The 18,200-nt window shown below is 35.5% G+C and overlaps 1 protein-coding gene across 1 annotated transcript; it reads left to right on the top strand.

Annotated features, from left to right (window-relative positions):
- The first annotated feature begins 448 nt into the window (after nucleotides 1-448).
- On the top strand, nucleotides 449-10,420 carry LOC129938812 (dnaJ homolog subfamily C member 16). The gene is made up of 10 exons (XM_056046590.1): nucleotides 449-1,030; nucleotides 1,099-1,496; nucleotides 1,587-1,733; nucleotides 7,946-8,126; nucleotides 8,198-8,412; nucleotides 8,469-8,629; nucleotides 8,695-8,949; nucleotides 9,012-9,237; nucleotides 9,297-9,682; nucleotides 9,749-10,420. The coding sequence occupies exons 1-10, from the start codon at nucleotides 834-836 to the stop codon at nucleotides 9,977-9,979; spliced, it is 2,397 nt and encodes a 798-aa protein (XP_055902565.1). The 5' UTR covers nucleotides 449-833; the 3' UTR covers nucleotides 9,980-10,420.
- The last annotated feature ends 7,780 nt before the right edge of the window (nucleotides 10,421-18,200 follow it).

Below are 18,200 nucleotides of genomic sequence, written 5' to 3'. Positions count from 1 at the left end.
AACAGTATTTAAATTTTCGTCGATGGACAAATAATAACTCTGAGGCTGTGTATTGTTTGATTTTCACAAGTAAGATTATCATTCCTCTCAAACCACACTTTTACTGCTAAGGTGTAGACAGGTCATGGCGTATAGAACATGGGATTTCAATGAACATCAATGGTTGTGTTATTTCAGAAGCAATTTTTCAAGATGCAAAGCCAACACAATAAGTCACCAGTGATTTTTTGAAAGCTTTCTTCCATAAAGCCTGTACTGTAGATTAAACAAAATATAGGTGCGATTTACAGTATTAAAGTTTGATAAATGTAATCAAAATCAATTCCATACTTGACACTTGATTGAACCATGATGATAAAATAAAACTGCTGATCCCACAGATAAAATATTGAACCAGAATTGTTTTAGATGTAAAAATGAACGCACATTAGTCAACAAAAAGAAATAATAACTCATTTTAGAACGCACCCAAAAATAATTCATCGCCTATGAACGACTGTTTCCATTTGCCAACCCTGGTTCGGTGCATTTCTGTCAATTGGAAATTCATCATATTGCATCCCTTGTCATCCGTCAGTTGCTCTTGCTTTAAGTGGAAGAGAAAAAGATCGATACCCTGCGAAAATTTTACTTCTGGATCAAAAACAAAAATCTTTTCACCCAAAATTCAATTCATAATTAATAACTATTAATAGTACCCTGCCATCTAAAATAGTTTCATCAATCGTGGCTAACCCGAAAAGTCAGCCCAATCAATTGATTCGCTGCAGAGTGGAGTGATTTAATTAACCACTGGGAATTCAAAGGCCAAAAAGCAAATCGAATCGAAGCGAATGAAAAAAATGCACAATGGAGCCGCAGCAGGTCTACGACACTTCATCACTCTTGGCATTGCTCTCCTCGTGATATTATTCATCTCGAGCTGTGCGGCTACCGCAAATCTAGGTGACCCATATAAAATTCTCGGTGTCAATCGTCATGCCACCACCCCAGAGATTCGACGTGCCTATAAACAATTAGCAAAGGAGTGGTAAGTTAGGTCAGAATTGAAGTCAAATGAAATCAGCTCTCATGATGATCTCTTGTACCACTTGAAAGGCATCCGGACAAATCCAGCGACCCAGGGGCCGAGCAGAAGTTTGTGGAAATCAAGCAAGCCTACGAGCTACTTAGCGACGCTGACCGAAGACGCGTCTACGACCAGCATGGCATCACCAACGAGGACTCGCACATGTTCCGGCAACAACATGACTACAGTCACTACGGTCGCTTTGCACCCGACCCGTTCGAGGAGTTCTTTGGGCAGCGTTTCCACTTCGACCAGGACATCAGCTTGTACCATAAACTCTCGGTGACAACCAAGTACTTCGAACAGACAATCGTGCCCAAGAGCGCAACAGTGCCGCACATATTAATGTTCTACAATGATTGGTGTTTCCGGTGCATACGAGCGGTTGGGGTGTTTAAGAAAATGATTGATGCCCTGGAGCCATTGGGTAGTGTAGTGTTTCTCCTTTTAATTTATTTTAATTGAATTTATTGTTGCGTCAGCATTTTATGATTTGTTTTGTTCACCTTCGATTTAGGAATTACTTTTGCCACAATCAATGCCGCACATGAACAGATGCTTCTGCGCAAGGTGGGCGTCGATGAAGTGCCAAATCTTGTATTAGTTCTGAACGGACATAGCTACATCTACAGGGAGAGCGCTTATAGTGTTCAGAAAATTGTCGGTAAGTTGAATGACCACACTAATAACAGTCATGGGTATTTTTATAGGCACACACACGAGTAGTTTTCATTTCGGTAGGTATTTCATGATAATATATGAGTATAAGGTGGACTTAGGTTTAGAAAGAAACTGTATTGCTCTATTTTGAAGGTTGCCATTTTTATGTGATGTGATGAAAACAATAATATATTTAAAAACATTATAAAGGAAAATACAAAGAAATATTAAAAGTGCTTATACGCCCAGTGTGCCATTGTTGTAGTTTCTAGGGAGAATAAAATGAAAGCAAATTTCTCGGCATACATTTTTAACACATGTACAATTTTTATAATAGAATTTTTCGATGTAAATTATTATAGTCTAGTTTTATTTTACAACAAATTTGCTAAGCATAACAAAGCTCATAGTGAGCCAACATTTAAAGATAAACCTAAGCTGTCGCGGACTTTTATTTAGAACTATCAAATTCTCTTTTTATGTTGAACTCTTTAACCAATTTAAGTCTCTTTCTTATTTTGTATATGCTAGCTTTGTTACTGAAATGGACATCTCTTTGCAAGAGAATCCTAAAAAATGTTGAAAACTTGTAAACTTAAAGAAAAAATCAGATGGCTTTTCAGTTGACTTCACTTACAAGAACCTTTCATTAGATAAAACTGTTGATATCAAAAAATTTCCGTGAGTCATTTGTTAATAGTCCTGAAAAAGTTGATGAACCCTATTTTCATAATCTCCACTCCTATTCGCAAACTAGCTGTAGTCACATACCTGTGCTACAGAGTACGGTTCTTAATCTTTTATCCGCGTTGAATGATGACAGTTTAGCAGGTCCCGATGGTATTGCCCCGATAGTATTAAAAAAGTGTAGTAATGCTTTAGTTGAACCCCTCACGATCTTATTCAAACTTTCTCTAAAAACAGGAAAATTTACAATATATAGTAATTTCTAACACCAATTTTCAAGAAAGGTAACAAGGCGGATATTACCAACTACAGGCCTATTGCAAAGCTTTCTTGCATTCCTAACGTGTTTGAACAAGTTGTTTGTGAAAGTGTAGCATTTTTAAGTAAGAATCTCATTTGCGAACAACAACATGGTTTTATAAAAAAAAAGATCAACCGTTACAAATCCCCTCACATTCTCAAACATATGTTCAAACGCTTTAGAACAATGTTATGAAGTTGACTGTGTATACACTGACTTTTCTAAAGCTTTTGACCGACTTAGCCACGGAATTATTTTATTTAAGCTTTTGATTTTCCACTATTTTTCTTAGCTTGGATTAAATCATACCTTGAAAACAGATTTCATGAGGTAAAATTTATATATTGTCATTCTGAACCTTCTGTTGCTCAATCTGGTGTTCCCCAGGGAAGCCATCTTGGCCCTTTTCTTTTTTTTCTGTCTATTGATGATGTATCGTCATCTCTTCGTTCAAGTGAAGTTCTCATTTTTGCTGACGACATGAAGATTTTTGAAATAATAAAGTCCACCCATGATAGTATTCTTATATGAGCCGACATTGATACTTTCACATTTTGGTGTGGGAAAAATAGCCTTTCACTCAACTCTTTAAAATTCAAGACGATAAATTTTACTAAAACACGAATCGGTAGTGTATTTGATTATTGTATATACAGCAAAAACTCTGGCGCGTCTTCACATTTAAAGAATTAGGTGTTTAGGTTGGAACAGAAATTGTTCCAACTTAGAATTTACACATCATATTAATTGCATGTTAATAAAGCAAGTTCTATGCTTGATTTCATAATACTCTTGTCAAAGGAGTTTAATGATCCCTATGTTACTCTTTCTTTGTATTACGAAATTCATAGAAAACGTTTTGAATCAATTCAACATAATTTTATTCGCTTTGCCCTTAAGGGTCTTCCTTGGGAAGATCCCTATGATCTGCCTCCCTATGAACATCGTATTCTGCTTTTTCAAATGCAATATCTTCATCAAAGACGTGTTAATAATGACTTAGTATTATTATTAATTGTGAAATTGACGAACCTTATTTGCTATCTTGTGTACATTTGAACTACCGAGGCGGAACTCAACACCTGCTTACTTTTGACATGTTGACTTCCATAGAACTAACTATGAAAAAATTGAATTAAGTCGAATGAGTATTTTATATAACTTAAACTGTTCATCGATAGATTTAAATTGGTGGGATTAAAATCATTGTTTACAACCAGTGCTCGACTATCGTAAACGTTTTCATTTTATTTTTTGTTCGGTAATGAGATTAAGCTTTATACTCACAACACTGCAATGCTGTGAAAGTTGCGCATACTATCGACGTTTTAAATCTTTTGAATTGATTGAAAAAGTATAAACGAGAACTGAGAATAGCCAAAAGATCCTCATGGAGATCCTTCTGTAGCTCAATAGAAGAATCCTCGGAGGCATCAAGGATAAGGAAGATTCTCTCGACAAATCCAACCATGCCTAGTTGTCTTAAAAACTCGGATGGCACATGGACTAACTCTTGCGAAGAAACGCTAAACCTGCTACTAGACACCCACTTACCAGATAGCTCCAAATCCTTGAATACAACAAACCGTCTTGTGTCGGGTATTACCTTATCTTTTCTTCAAGAAAAATTAACATGGGCACTGAATAGTTTCGAACCTTATAAATCTCCAGATCCAGATCAAATCGTACCAGCTGAGTTATAACATACCATTGATATAATCTTCTAAAGTTGTCTAGATCTGGTCTGCATACCTCAGAGATGGAGAGATAGTAAAGGTAGTTTTCATTCCCAAGGCTGGCAAATGCTCGCATGTCAACCCTAAAGATCTAAGACCTATAAGGCTATCATCATTCATTCTCAAAACTCTGGAAAGATTGATTGATATCCATGTACGTAATAGCATTGATAAGAGATTATCGATGTCTCAGCATGCTTACTGCAAAGGGAAATCGGTAGAAACACCCTTGCACACTCTAATAAGAACTATCGAATACTCCCTAGAGCAAAAGGAATATACTATGGTGGCTTTCCTGGATATTGAGGGCGCTTTCAACAACCTTAATACATCCGCTATCACATCTGCTATGACGACCCTAAACGTCGAATACTCACTCTGTGAGTTGATTAAAGGTTGAGTTGAGATAAGGTCACTCCGCAAGGTGGTGTTTTGTCCCCTGTGGAACATAGTGGTTAACGAACTGCTAATATCCCTTGAGAGGGAAGGCTACAGAGTGATTGCGTATGACGATGATGTTGCTATCGCCGCCGCCACAGGAAAACATCCTAATACATTGAGAGACCTCCTCCAAAACGCACTCAATATACTCACTAGATGGGCTGATTAGTGCGGACTGAGTATTAATCCTAAAAAACCAGACCTCGTCCTTTTTACACGGAAACACAAGATCCCAGTAATTGTACCTCCTTTAATAAAATGTATAAAACTAATTTTTACCCATGAAGCTAAATATCTTGGTCTGATATTGGACAAAAAATTAAGTTGGAAACCTTATATTCAGGAAAGAGTTAAAAAAACTACAGTAGCTCTTTTCCTTTGCAAGAAAGCCATAGGAAGCAAATGGCGTTTTCAACCTCGCATAACCTATTGGCTATACACATAGGTCATCCGACCAATACTTATATACGGGGTTGCAGTATGGTGGACTGCACTGGAGAAAGTCACATACTACGGCAAACTCAGCAGAGTCCAACGCACTGCATGTCTCTGCATAAGCGGGGCATAAAGAACCACACCCTCAGCAGCGTTGGACACTCTCCTCCATCTGGCACCCCCCGACATATTCAGCAAACAAATAACAGCGAGTACAGCTATAAGACTCAACGCCAATGCATCCATTTTTATACAGATGGATCCAAGACCAATGAGGGAGTTAGTAGTGGTGTGTACTCAGAAAAGCTTAATCTTAGCATCTCTTTCCGCTTCCCTAATCATTGTAACGTCTTCCAAGCGGAAATTTTAGCGATCAAAGAGGTTCTCTCCTGGCTAAGAAAAAACGTGATATCAACTTCTGATATCCGCATCTTCTCTGACAGTCAGGCTGCTATTAAATTTCTTGACGGTGTCTCAACCAAATCTCAAACCTCCCTCGATTGTCGATCGTCTCTTATGGAGATGGTGCAGCAATTTAACATTCACCTCTGTTAGGTGCCGGGCCACAGAGACATCACACGGAATTGTATCTACGAGGAAGAAGAGGAAGAAATCTCTCACCTTCTCTGCACTTGCCCTGTTCTTTCACTAAGACGCAAACTTCATCTGGAAGGCTACTCTTTTGATAGTCCCAGTGAAGTAATTCTCTAAATTCATGTGGTATCACAATGGGCTTTTTCTTTTTGTCTAAGTGTGTGAATTCTAAATCCGCAGCCACTTCAACCTAACCTAACCTAGTCTTCATAAATCCGGCACATATTAGTTCAATGTCGCGAAAAAGCTTTTTAACGTCTAATCTTTTTCTCAAATTCAGATATATTAGAGCCATAAGTTTTAGCTAAAACAGCTCATTTCTTTCTTAAAGTAGCTAAATATAGGCAAAGATCTAGCCGAGCCGGAAACAAATGTGGAGAGTGGAGTGATAACCAAAATTCCTTGATTATAAATGTGTAGATATACTTACTTACTTAAGGTGGCGCTACAGTCCTGTGTGAACTAGGGCCTCACCCAACAAACTTCTCCATCTAGCTCGGTCCCTAGCTAGATGTCTCCAGTTTCGCGCTCCAAGTTGGGTGAGGTCACTTTCCACTTGTGCGCGCCACCTGATCTGCGGTCGTCCTCTACTGCGCTGTCCTGTGGTTGCGGATTCGAAGACTTTCCGGGCCGGAGGATTGGTTTCTATGCGCTCTACGTGACCCACTCATCTTAGTCTTTGGACTTTTACCCTTCTGGCTAAGTCTACGTCGCTGTACAGCCCGTACAGCTCGTCGTTACATCTTCTCCTCCACTCCCCTTCGATGCATACGGGACCGTAGATCACACGAAGAACTTTTCTCTCGAAGCGACCCAAGGTGCTTTCATCCGCTTTTGTCATGGTCCATGCTTCTGCACCGTATAGCAGGACGGGGATGATAAGGGTCTTATATAGCAACACTTTGGTCCCTCGAGAGAGGACTTTACCACTCAATTGCTTTCTTAGTCCAAAGAAACAGCGGTTAGCAAGAGTTATTCTGCGTTTGATCTCAGCGCTGGTGTTGTTTTCTGCGTTTACAGCGGAGCCTAGGTAGACGAAGTCCTTGACTACCTCAAAGTTACGTTTGTCGATTGTGACGTTTTGACCAAAACTTCGGTGTTGTATGTCCTTTCTAGACGACAGCATGTACTTTGTTTTGCCCTCATTAACCGTTAAACCCATTTTTGCCGCTTCTGCCTCAATACTCACAAAAGCCCCATTGACATCACGCTGAGTTCTTCCGATTATGTCAATGTCATCAGCATATGCAAGTAATTGAACAGACTTTTGGAAGATAGTGCCTCTAGTGTTGACGTGTGAGCTCTGCACTATTGTTTCAAGCACGATGTTAAAAAAATCACATAGCAGCGCATCACCTTGTCTAAAACCATTTTGGACATCGAAAGGTTCTGTTAAGTTGTTTCCAACCTTTATGGAGCAGCGTGAATTCTCCATGGTCATCCTGCACAAACGGATGAGTTTGGCAGGGATGCCAAAACTAGACATGGCTCTATACAGCTCGTCCCTGTAGATGCTGTCATATGCGGCCTTGAAATCGATGAAAAGATGGTGGGTGTCGATTTGGTGTTCTTGAGTTTTTTCCAGGATCTGCCGTAATGTGAATATTTGATCAACTGTGGACTTTCCTGGTCTAAAACCACACTGATAAGGACCTATCAGTTTGTTGACGATGGGCTTTAGACGTTCACATATTACGGCAGAGAAGATTTTATAGGCGATGTTAAGTAGACTTATTCCTCTATAGTTGGTGCAGTTTAGAGGGTCTCCTTTTTTCAGGATGTGTAGATATAGGTAACATTAAATCAAATTATACCGTCTGACAAGTTTTTTCAGCCGCAATCAAGGATAAGTGTACACAAAATTTCAACCAATCAGTCCACAAGATGAAAACTGAAATATAATAAAAGTATTAAGTTTATATTTTCTTAGTAATTTATTAGTAGAAATGAAGTGTTAATGAAAGTTAGTCTCCATCAATCTGCTGTTTTAATACCAATAATATTTTTTTTAATTTCTTTAAGAATTTATACGGAAAAAAGTGCCGTACAAGCTGGTTCAAAACATCAAAGACGACACAATAGATGGTTTTCTAAATGGCTGGATGGATAATCGTGTGCGAGCGGTTGTAATGGAGCCACGACAACAACCTCGCTTAAGATATCTTATCACTGCCTTCGCTTTTCGACATCGCGTTGCATTTGGGTAAAATAAAAAAAAAAACATTATATTAAAAGTTTTTGTTTAAAATTAAATTTATTTTATTGTTTATAAAGTTTTGTACAACTAAGCTCTAAGGACACCAAAGGTATACAAGAACGTTATAAGGTCCATCCCAGCCTCGATACCCTGCTAATATTCAATGAAGATTCAGTCCGTCCAGTTGCAAGTGTTTCCATGTCTGATATTCCGACACAAACATTAAATAATATCATTTCGGCAAATCAGTATTTAGCTTTGCCCCGATTATCATCGCAGGAAATGTTAGAAGGTTTGTTTTTTGAAACTTTAAACTTAATTTTGTAATGAACAAATTTGTTTTAAAAGGAGTTTGTCCTGCGGAATGGAATCGTCCGAGAAAACGTCTTTGCGTTATACTTGTAACTGAAAACACTGATGCCCATAACTATGCCCGAAATGCCCTAAGGCAAATCGCTCTTCAAAGTGGTTACAGTTCCGAACGTGTTCGTTTTGCATATATTTTCCAGGTTTTTTCAATGTCTAACTTTGAATTCGAATTTAGCTTTTTGACAGCAATTTTTCTTTATTTTAGGACAAACAAACAGATTTCGTCAATGCCATGTCAAAGGGCTCCTCAGACGATACTCTCCTCAGATTGGTTATCATTTGGCGTCGCGATACTTCCCACATAAAATATGAATGGGTAAGTGGCACTCGTTTGGGAATCGAGCGGAAGGAAAACGAATCCGATGAACACACTCTAAATCATACAAAACAAAAACTAGACGATGCTATTCAACGTCTTTTGCGAGCATCGGAAGCTTTAAGCTATGAAGCTTATGTTAAGGTAATTTTTTTAAGTGAAACTTAAACTTAATAAATTGATTATTGATATCAAATTGTTTTTAGGATCTTCTGGATGAGCATGCTCAAGGTTTATTGGGCAAAGTGATGACACGTTTATTGTACTTCACCGAATACATGATTGACAACATTGAACAGGAACACGTCTTGGCCACACTCTCTCTTTTGGGAACAATTGCATTTATGTTTGCCGTTGGCTATGTTATGGTCTATTTAGTCCGGGCCGAAGAAGAAACCCTAAAAGCCAAGGGTCAACTAAATAGCAACGGCAGTAAGTCTTATACTACTTCATATTCTTTGTTTTATTGTATGGAAAAAACTTTTTTACAGCATCACAAAAGCCAGGCACCTATGTTCCCGAACTAAAACTTCATGAATTAAGAGCTGAAAAATATAACGGACTAGTGCGTCTTTTAAAGCCCGGTTGTCGTACCATCATACTTATTACTGATTTGCAAACTCGCCCCAAACTCATACCAGGCTTTCATAAAGCCGTTTGGCCCTACAGGAAGAGTAAAACTCTTATGTTTGGTCATATGTTGATTGAAAAGGGTCTAAGCTGGTATTCGGAATTGCTGCGTTTGTCTCTTTCGGAATCACGTGACTTGAGAATAAACCCACGCAATTGTGTGGGCACGGTTATCGCTCTAAATGGGCATAGAAAATATTTTTGCATGTATCATGCTAAACATCCTGAAACCAATCGTGGTGCAAAGGTAAGCATTTATTTTTATTTGTCATAGAAAATTTGTATTACAATTCTATGACTTTTATATATGCAGAGAATGCTTAAAATGACCCGTCAACTAGTCCGTCGCAATGATGACCCAGAAGCCGGTGCATTCTTAGGCATGGAAAGTGGATCCGATGAATCTGAGAACAGCGAATATGAACCAAAAATATTACTCGAGGAGAACTTACTCGATAATCTGAGTAATTGGTTAGATCGCTTATTCGAAGGTACTACACATAGGTACTATGTAAATTATTGGCCTGACTTTCCCACAAAGTAATTATTTTTTAAATTTTTGTGAGAGAACAAAAAGTTATGAAAAATAACAACATTTTAATTTTTTTTTGGCCTTTTGTTTTCTGTAACCTTTTGGTATTTTATTTATACTGCAAGAACAGTTGTTTATTTTTTTAAAAACCAAAACATAGTTGATTCTATCATATAGACATTAAATATTTATTAAACATATTCGTACATAGCATAATAGTGCAATATTATGTACTACATAAAAAACAAAACAACAATACATAGATATTTGGATAAAAACAATAGAAACAAAAGGGGGATACTTGCCACTTAGAAAATATATGTTCCTCCATTTTTAGTTTATTGTTTGTTTTGTTATTTCTTAAGTTAAAACATCTATTGACGGTGAATAAAATATATTTTTAGTATTTATTATTATACAATATTTAAAATAATAATGTTATATACAATTTTACATTTTTTTCTTTGTTTAAAATTTATAACGCTGTGTTTCTGTTTTCTATTTTTAATTTATAATTTTAGAGTGCCTTGCAGAGAGTTTTCTTTAAATCAATATTTTTTTTTCAATACTTAATCGATAAAACTTCCAATTTTTAGAAAAAATCATAAGATTCTAATATTTAAGTTAGACTTCGCTTTGAACTTCATCTATTTTTTTATAGCACTTAACACAATACTTTTTTTACATCTTATTTCGGTCTTAAATTCTTTTTTTTTTTAATTCAAAGCAATACTTTTCCGACTTTTAAGGTCGGGGAAGTTGTAAACATTAATTATCCTCAAAAAAACATCTCATTTCGTTTCATAAATATAAACTTATAGTCATCATTTATCACGACTTGGAGTAGGTTTTTATCTTAGTCAGACAAAAGTTCAAATTGCTCTTAAATTAAACCATAATTACAAACACGGTACTCATGTATACAGGTCTCTTTCAGAGTGAATGGAAAACAGTATTTGTGCAGCCTGAACCTTCCTCACCCTTTAACTATCTAATTACACTTCCGTACCTTCTTTCCAAGTTCATGAAAACGCTGAATAATTCTTAGATTAAGAAATATCTTGAAGAACAAAAGCTTCTTAAAGATCGGCAGTGTAGTACCCGTGGCATGATGGTTAGTACGTTGGACTGTCATGCGAGAGGTCTTGGGTTCGATCCCTGCCTCTGCCACCTAAAGGTTTATTCCGAGGAATTGACTAATTCTCTAGGGGTAATTCTTGTCATAAAAAAGTCCTTTGTTCAGTTAGATATTACCTTTCGGACCGTTCAATTCAAGTAATATTGGACGGGTTCAAATCTGATAACCACAAAATAAACTCTGGTGTGCCACATGGCTCCATTTTGTCTCCGACGGTGTTCCTTATTTTTATAAAGGATCTTTTGTCTGAAACTTCTAACCTTACTCTCATATTCGTTTTAAGATTCTTATCCTTGTTCTTCAGTTTTGAATTACCAACGGCAGCGTATGATAACCTCATTAAATTCTGACCTTGACATTATTGTCCAAAGGGGAATCAAAACCGTTTAGAATTGAAAACTCAATGCTGTCTACTGTCGCAAAAGCGTAACCCTCTTCCAATGCCACTAGCCATGTATGGTACTTGCATCGAGGAGACTGAAGAGCTTTCACTCCTTGGTACATATGTATGTACATTACAAACCACCTGTTTTGGAGCGATCACATATTTGACATCGCCAAAAGTGCTGCGTCCGAAACTCGAGCATATTTCCCATATTTGGGCAGGTGCTACTATAATCCACTTAAGTCTCTTAGACAGAAGTCAAAAGAGAGCTGTAAAAATGATAGGTGACCGTTGTCTAACTGAAACTTAATTCAACCGTAATACCCGTTCTTTTAGGAATGCTTATCAGTTTACCCTTGAGCCCAATTTCGAACTTACTGTAAAGTACAGATATTCTTACTTTAGTCGCAGTACACAAATGTGGAATGCTTTACCAGACTCAATATTTTCCACTCATTACAATGTGCAGAGGCAGACATTCAAAACCAATGTGCATCGGTATCTCCTTTCTAATCCTATCCTCCCTTCCTAATTGCTCATTATAAGGACATTCATATCCCCTTGAATGCGCGCAAAATATAAAAAAAAAGATTATTCAATTCTCGATCTCAATCAAAAGCCAAATAAAAACAAACAGCAAACATTTTATCTACAACGGGAAATTCATAAATTAGGACGACCTTAATCATAGCCTTATGCTCGTAAAGTTGGGACCTTTCAATAACAACTCGCGTAGTAAGTTTTAATAATTTTAAAACTATGTTCGATTATTAGGCGATGCATTTATCGCAAACTGCAAATATTCAACTTATATTGGGCAGGTTCAGACAACATTAGGAACTTCATTTGCAGTCAACTACATTTTATGAACGTACATTTTGACCAAGGCAACTAGTTAGTTTTTCAATTGTCATAATCTTCAAACTTGGAACTTTAGTTAGGGAGATTTTTCTTGACTAGCTTTTCAGTCAACTTTCCAATAAAGTTGCCTTAATTAGGAGACAATTTCTTGGCAGCTGGCCAATTAGATCAGATTAAGTCCTTTATGTCGCCTGAACCTGCCCATTATTACATTTCAAATGACAGCTACGTTTGACAGGTGTCAAAAGTCAGCGATTCTAACTTAAGACCACGAAATAAATGTAACTTTATATAAATATGGTTACTTACTTACTTCCCAAGTTGGTTGAGGGCTTCACCCACCTGCGTGCGCCACCTGATCCACCATTCTAAGACGATCTCATCTTTCTTTGACAGGGTCCAGGCCTCAGCGCCATAGATGAGAACCGGGATGATGAGTGGCTTATAGATGGCTCGAGAGAGGACTTTACTACTCAATTGCATTCTAAGTCCAAAGAAGCAGCGATTTGCAAGAGTTATTCTTCGTTTGATTTCAGTGCTGATGTCGTTAACTGTGTTTATAGCAGTGCCTAGATAGACAAAGTCCTCAACTACTATAAAGTTGTAGGTGTCCATGGTGACGTTTTGTCCAAGACGTCGCCGTTCAATGTCCTTTTTTAATGACAGCATATACTCGTTCTTGCCCTCATTAACCACTAAACCCATCTTCTTCGCTTCCGTCGCAATGCTCAAAAACGTTTCATTGACATCACGCTTTGATCTTCCAATTGCAAGATTGTGCTTCTAGTGTTGATGGTTAAGTTTTGCACAATTCTTTCCAGAACGGTATTGAAGAAGTCGCATTACATAGAAGCCTTGTCTAAAACCTTTTTTGCCATCGGTGAGATCTTTTCTAAACCTGATAGAGCAGCGTGCATTCTCCATCGTCATTCTGCACAAACGGATAAGTTTGACAGGGTTGCCAAAACTAGACATTGCTCTGTAGAGTTATCGATTTTAAGTACCTGAGTTTTTTCCAAGCTGGCCAATAAGATACAAGAAACTTGCCTTATTTTCAAGTCCCTTATGTCGCCTGAACCTGTCCTATATCATATTACAAAAATTGATAGCTTTTTCTTTGGAAAAGCAACCACTAGTTAGCTAACAATAAAGTTCACAGTATAGCATTCTTTGCTGATATAGAATAATGGTCTTCATTTTCCATGAACCCTATGATCATTCTAAATGTGCTTAGAAATATTACCAGATCAGATATTAATTCAAAATTTATTTAAGAGAATGTATAAATTATAACCCTATCGGAATTTTATTTGCAACAAAGCATCCCTAGCTTGATAAAATTTAAACAAAACAAAAATTCAAAAGAAAATTCTATGCATTCGCATTTTAAAGTGTGAAATTGTTAAATATTTTTTTAACATTTTTTGTTCCTTTTATTTTGATATAGAATCTAGTCATAAAAATGAAATAGGAAAGAAAAGAAAAACAAAAAATATTTATATAATACGTACATATATTAGACAACTATAAGTATGCAAAGTTTTTATTTTATACGATCGCATAGAAAACACGAAAAATTAATAAAATAAAATAAATAATTAATATAAATCTAGTAAACTTTCCTAGCAAAAACGAAAATATAAAAATTAAACAAAAACAAAATATCAAAACAAATCAGAACTCAAACACTACCAAATCCCCAGAAAAACAAAAATAAAAATAACGTAAATATCTAATATCAATTTATAAATTAAAAAATATAAATAAAATAAATATTTCTACGAAGATTATTATTTTGTTTCTTACTAACGATATGCAAAGTAACTTAATTCATATACATAGGCACAAAAATAAAATACATTTTTATTTCTTATTAAATAAATTTACTATCTCATTAAATAACAAAATAAAAAAAAACAAAACTGCAAATTAATTAAATATTGTTATTGTTAATGCTAGACTAATTAAAAATATATATATATACATACCCAAATCGAAAAAAAAAACAAATAAAAACATCTTTTTCTATAACTCAAAACTCTATTTGCAATCAACATAAATTTATTATTATTATATTTCGGTGATCTAGATTATTATAGTTACGCCATAACAACCCTTAGTAAAATAATAAAAAAAAAACATAAACATAAAATAGATGATAAATAAAACAACAACTGTATTAACTAGTGTGTAATTTTCTTTTGTTTATTATTTACTAGATGATAAACATTGGCTGAATGAAAATAAAAATAAAAAATAAATAAACAAAATATCAACATAAATAAAATTAGTTTAATTTTTAGATAATTATTCAGTTGCACAAACAATCTCGTCTCATAATTTTTCTTCACTTCCAGTTTTAAAAACATGGGTCTTTAAAAATGTTAAAAACTACCATAAATGGGGTTTAGCCTTAGGTTAGGCTGATGGGCTGGCAATTGATGACGTTATCACAATACTTAGATCAACCATTGTGATACTCTGAAGTATTGAACTTCCCTGAAAGAGTGATTACACCTAGATATTATGGGTCGTCTTATTCTAATCATTTAGAGCCTTTGGTGAAGTCTATTAGGCTACTTCTTGAAATATCTTCAAAATCTTCAAGATTATTGAGTGTCTGCCTTATTTCCAGTGATATAAGATGTGGACTGTGTCTTCTTATTCTTAATCATCACTGCATCCTTTGCACGTGTCATCGGTAGGAAGCCGCAACCCAGCAGGTTGTGACCTTTTATTATTGTTATTATTAACTTCCCATAGGAAGTTATTGTAATGGGTCCGATTTGTCAAATTGAAAATTTTGACATTTCTCGACGTTTCAAGGCCCCTAGAGTCGAAATAAAAGATTTTTAGAAAGATGTCTGTGCGTGCGTGTGTACGTACGTTTGTACGTCCGTACGTTCGCGACGTTTTTTTTGTCGTCCATCGCTCAAGAACCAGAAGAGATATCGACTTCAAATAAATTTTGTTATACAGATAAAAAGGCAGAAAGATGCAGAAAGGGCTCTCAAGAATATTGCGTGGGTGGTTTTTTTACTATAGCAGTTTGAAAAAAAGGTGAAAATTTTGGTTAACCCTAAATATCTTACCAACCAAAAACGCTAGAGACTTGAATTAAATTTTATATAATATATTGTAACATGATACCAAACAGGTATATTTTTTGAAAAAAATCAATACAACGGTTTTTTTTAAAAATCAATACAACGGTTTTTTTTAAAAATCAATAAAACTGAAAAAAAAAATTTGTCACCTCCAAAATTTTACGACTGAAATATAATTTCATCTCTAAAACAATTTTGTGCAACGAAGAATAATGTTTTTGACATCTGATAAAATTTTGAGAAAAATCTAATTGACAGTTTTTTTTATAAAAAATAAAAATCTAAAAAAAACATTACTCAAAGTTGGTAAAAATTGAATATCGATTCAAATATCTTTTCAAAAACTTGAAATTTAGGCTTCAAACTTATTTTATCTTATAAGAAATATTGTTTTCAACATTTTGAAGAATGTTGAGAAAAATCGAATTGACGGTTTTTTTACAAAAAATAAAAACCTAAAAAAAAATTTATAAAAGTGGGTAAAAATTGATTTTCGACTCAAATATCTTTTCAAAACTTTGAGATATTGGCTTTAATTTACTTTAATCTTTCAAAACATCTTGTTGTCAACATTCAGTTAAAGTTTGAAAAAAATCGAATTGACAGTTTTTTTTACAAAAAATAAAAACCTAAAAAAAAATTTATAAAAGTGGGTAAAAATTGATTTTCGACTCAAATAGCTTTTCAAAACTTAAAAATATTGGCTTGAAACTTATTTTATTTCACAGAAAATATTGTTTTCCATATTCAGTAATTTTTATATAAAAATCCAACAGACCGTTTTTTTCATAAAAAATAAAATCTACAAAAAATAGTACGCAAATTTGGTAAAAATTGATACGAGTACATATAGACAAACTTTTAAGCAAGACAAATCGACAGACGGGATGGGAAGTTATCAGTGTGGGTCGCATCCCAGCCTCTTTTTTTTTATTATTGTTAGAGTGTCTTGTTACCATAGATGTCTTTTAATTCACTGGATTTGTCCTGTATCCACGTTAACACAACGCAACTATCGTTAACCCGAAATCTTTGCCAATGACCTGTACATCGAATAATTTCCCACAGGTGACCAAATCTGCTTCGTTATATTTGAACCGGATGCATTTCAAGCGCGCATTGAACAACACGCGCAACTCCAATAATGCTGACGCATCTGGGAACCAGGGGCCCTACTATGCAACTCGATTCTACAATGAAATTGCTCGAATTCGAAAAATTGCTACTATGTATCTATTTGACTACTTTCGAACAAACGAGAATCGAATAGTTCTAGTAGTGCCAACTATATTCATATAAACTTTCGAATAAACGAGGCAAAATCGAAAATAATCACTCTACATTAAATGTGTTTGCGAGCGGAGTTTTTTTTTTGTCAAAGTGTAACCAAAATGTTATAAATTATTAATATGCAACTTGAATTTGAAAGTTTTTCATTCAAGTTTTTGTGTTTTATTATTTACACCGGGAATTCGTGATTTTTGCCAAAAATAGCGTTTGGACTTTCGTTTCTCTTCCTCATTCATTTCATAATTCATCATCAGCAGGCACATGACACTTTCGATTGAAGTCAAAACTTCGGCAAGTATTTTTGTATGGTTTGCTGTGCACGTCCAGCGTTCTTATCATCACCACTGTGGTTTTGGTAACTTCTTATTGACAAAAACTTCAATGTTACTGATAACTTCATGATAATTGGAAAAGCATTTTGTCTTCTGCGAGAAGTCATGTCGGATAATATGGTCTTAAGTAAGAACATAAAACCGTCTTTAGTTTAGTCTTTTTAGACGATAGTTCTAAACGAAACTAAAACAAAAGTATATATTTTTGATTAGGAATGCGTTCAAATATTCTACCGTATATATAAACGGTCCGTTAAATAACTTCTTTTTTTTTAATGCTATAAAAACATCGAGTGTAGCTTCGACGGGTGGCACGTAGCGCCGCCGCCGTCCTGTGGAAACCAAATCTTGCCAATATACTCCTCATCCGTCTGTAAACAAAAATTCGTTCCACATGGCCCGATAACGATCGCCATTGACTGTAGCGGACACTCCTTGCTTATTTTCGAAGTAAATTGGCCCAATTATGTCTCTGGACCAGAATCAGCACTAAACAGTGAATTGTTTTGGATGTATCGTCTATTCAATGTATGCGTACGGGTTTTCTGTGAACCAAATGCGACAATTTTGCTTGTTTACATACCCGCAAAGATCAAAATGAGCTCCATTTGAAAAGTTGATGAACCATATTCGTTCAGCGGAAAGATAATCTAATTGACTGTGAAATCAGACATGAGCTAAGTGTAACCATTCACGAAAAAAGCACTTGTTGAAAAAAAAAACATTCTATGGCGGACCCTATATGTGCAAACCTTTTCTCACTCAGATCCATTATTTTGGAATTATTACTTATTCATCTGCGTTTAATTTGCTCGTACCGTTCTTCATTTCCTTGCAAGTTGAACCAAATTCCAACGGTGTTTGATGATACTATTTTTTTTTTAAAACTGTCAAACAACTCGATACTCGTTCGAAAGTAGAACATTTTTTGAAAATAAGTTGGTATTACTGGCATTCGATTCTACTTTCATACGTGGTACGATTTGAAAGTAGAATCGGAAATGAGTTTCGAATAGAATCAAAAGTAGAATCGAGTTACATAGTAGGGCCCCTCCTTAACAAACTTATTCCAGCCCATACGTTGATACTAGGGCCCCCAAATCGGTCACTTCCGATGAAT

Source organism: Eupeodes corollae, chromosome 1, assembly GCF_945859685.1.
Source record: "Eupeodes corollae chromosome 1, idEupCoro1.1, whole genome shotgun sequence".
NCBI lineage: Eukaryota > Metazoa > Arthropoda > Insecta > Diptera > Syrphidae > Eupeodes > Eupeodes corollae.
This window is presented reverse-complemented; position numbering and strand designations above follow the sequence as displayed.

Coding starts and splice junctions, on each gene's coding strand:
- LOC129938812 (XM_056046590.1), top strand. CDS start 834: ATGAAAAAAATGCACAATGGAGCCGCAGCAGGTCTACGACACTTCATC. Junction 1,031..1,098: donor AAACAATTAGCAAAGGAGTG/GTAAGTTAGGTC, acceptor ACCACTTGAAAG/GCATCCGGACAAATCCAGCG. Junction 8,127..8,197: donor CGACATCGCGTTGCATTTGG/GTAAAATAAAAA, acceptor TTGTTTATAAAG/TTTTGTACAACTAAGCTCTA.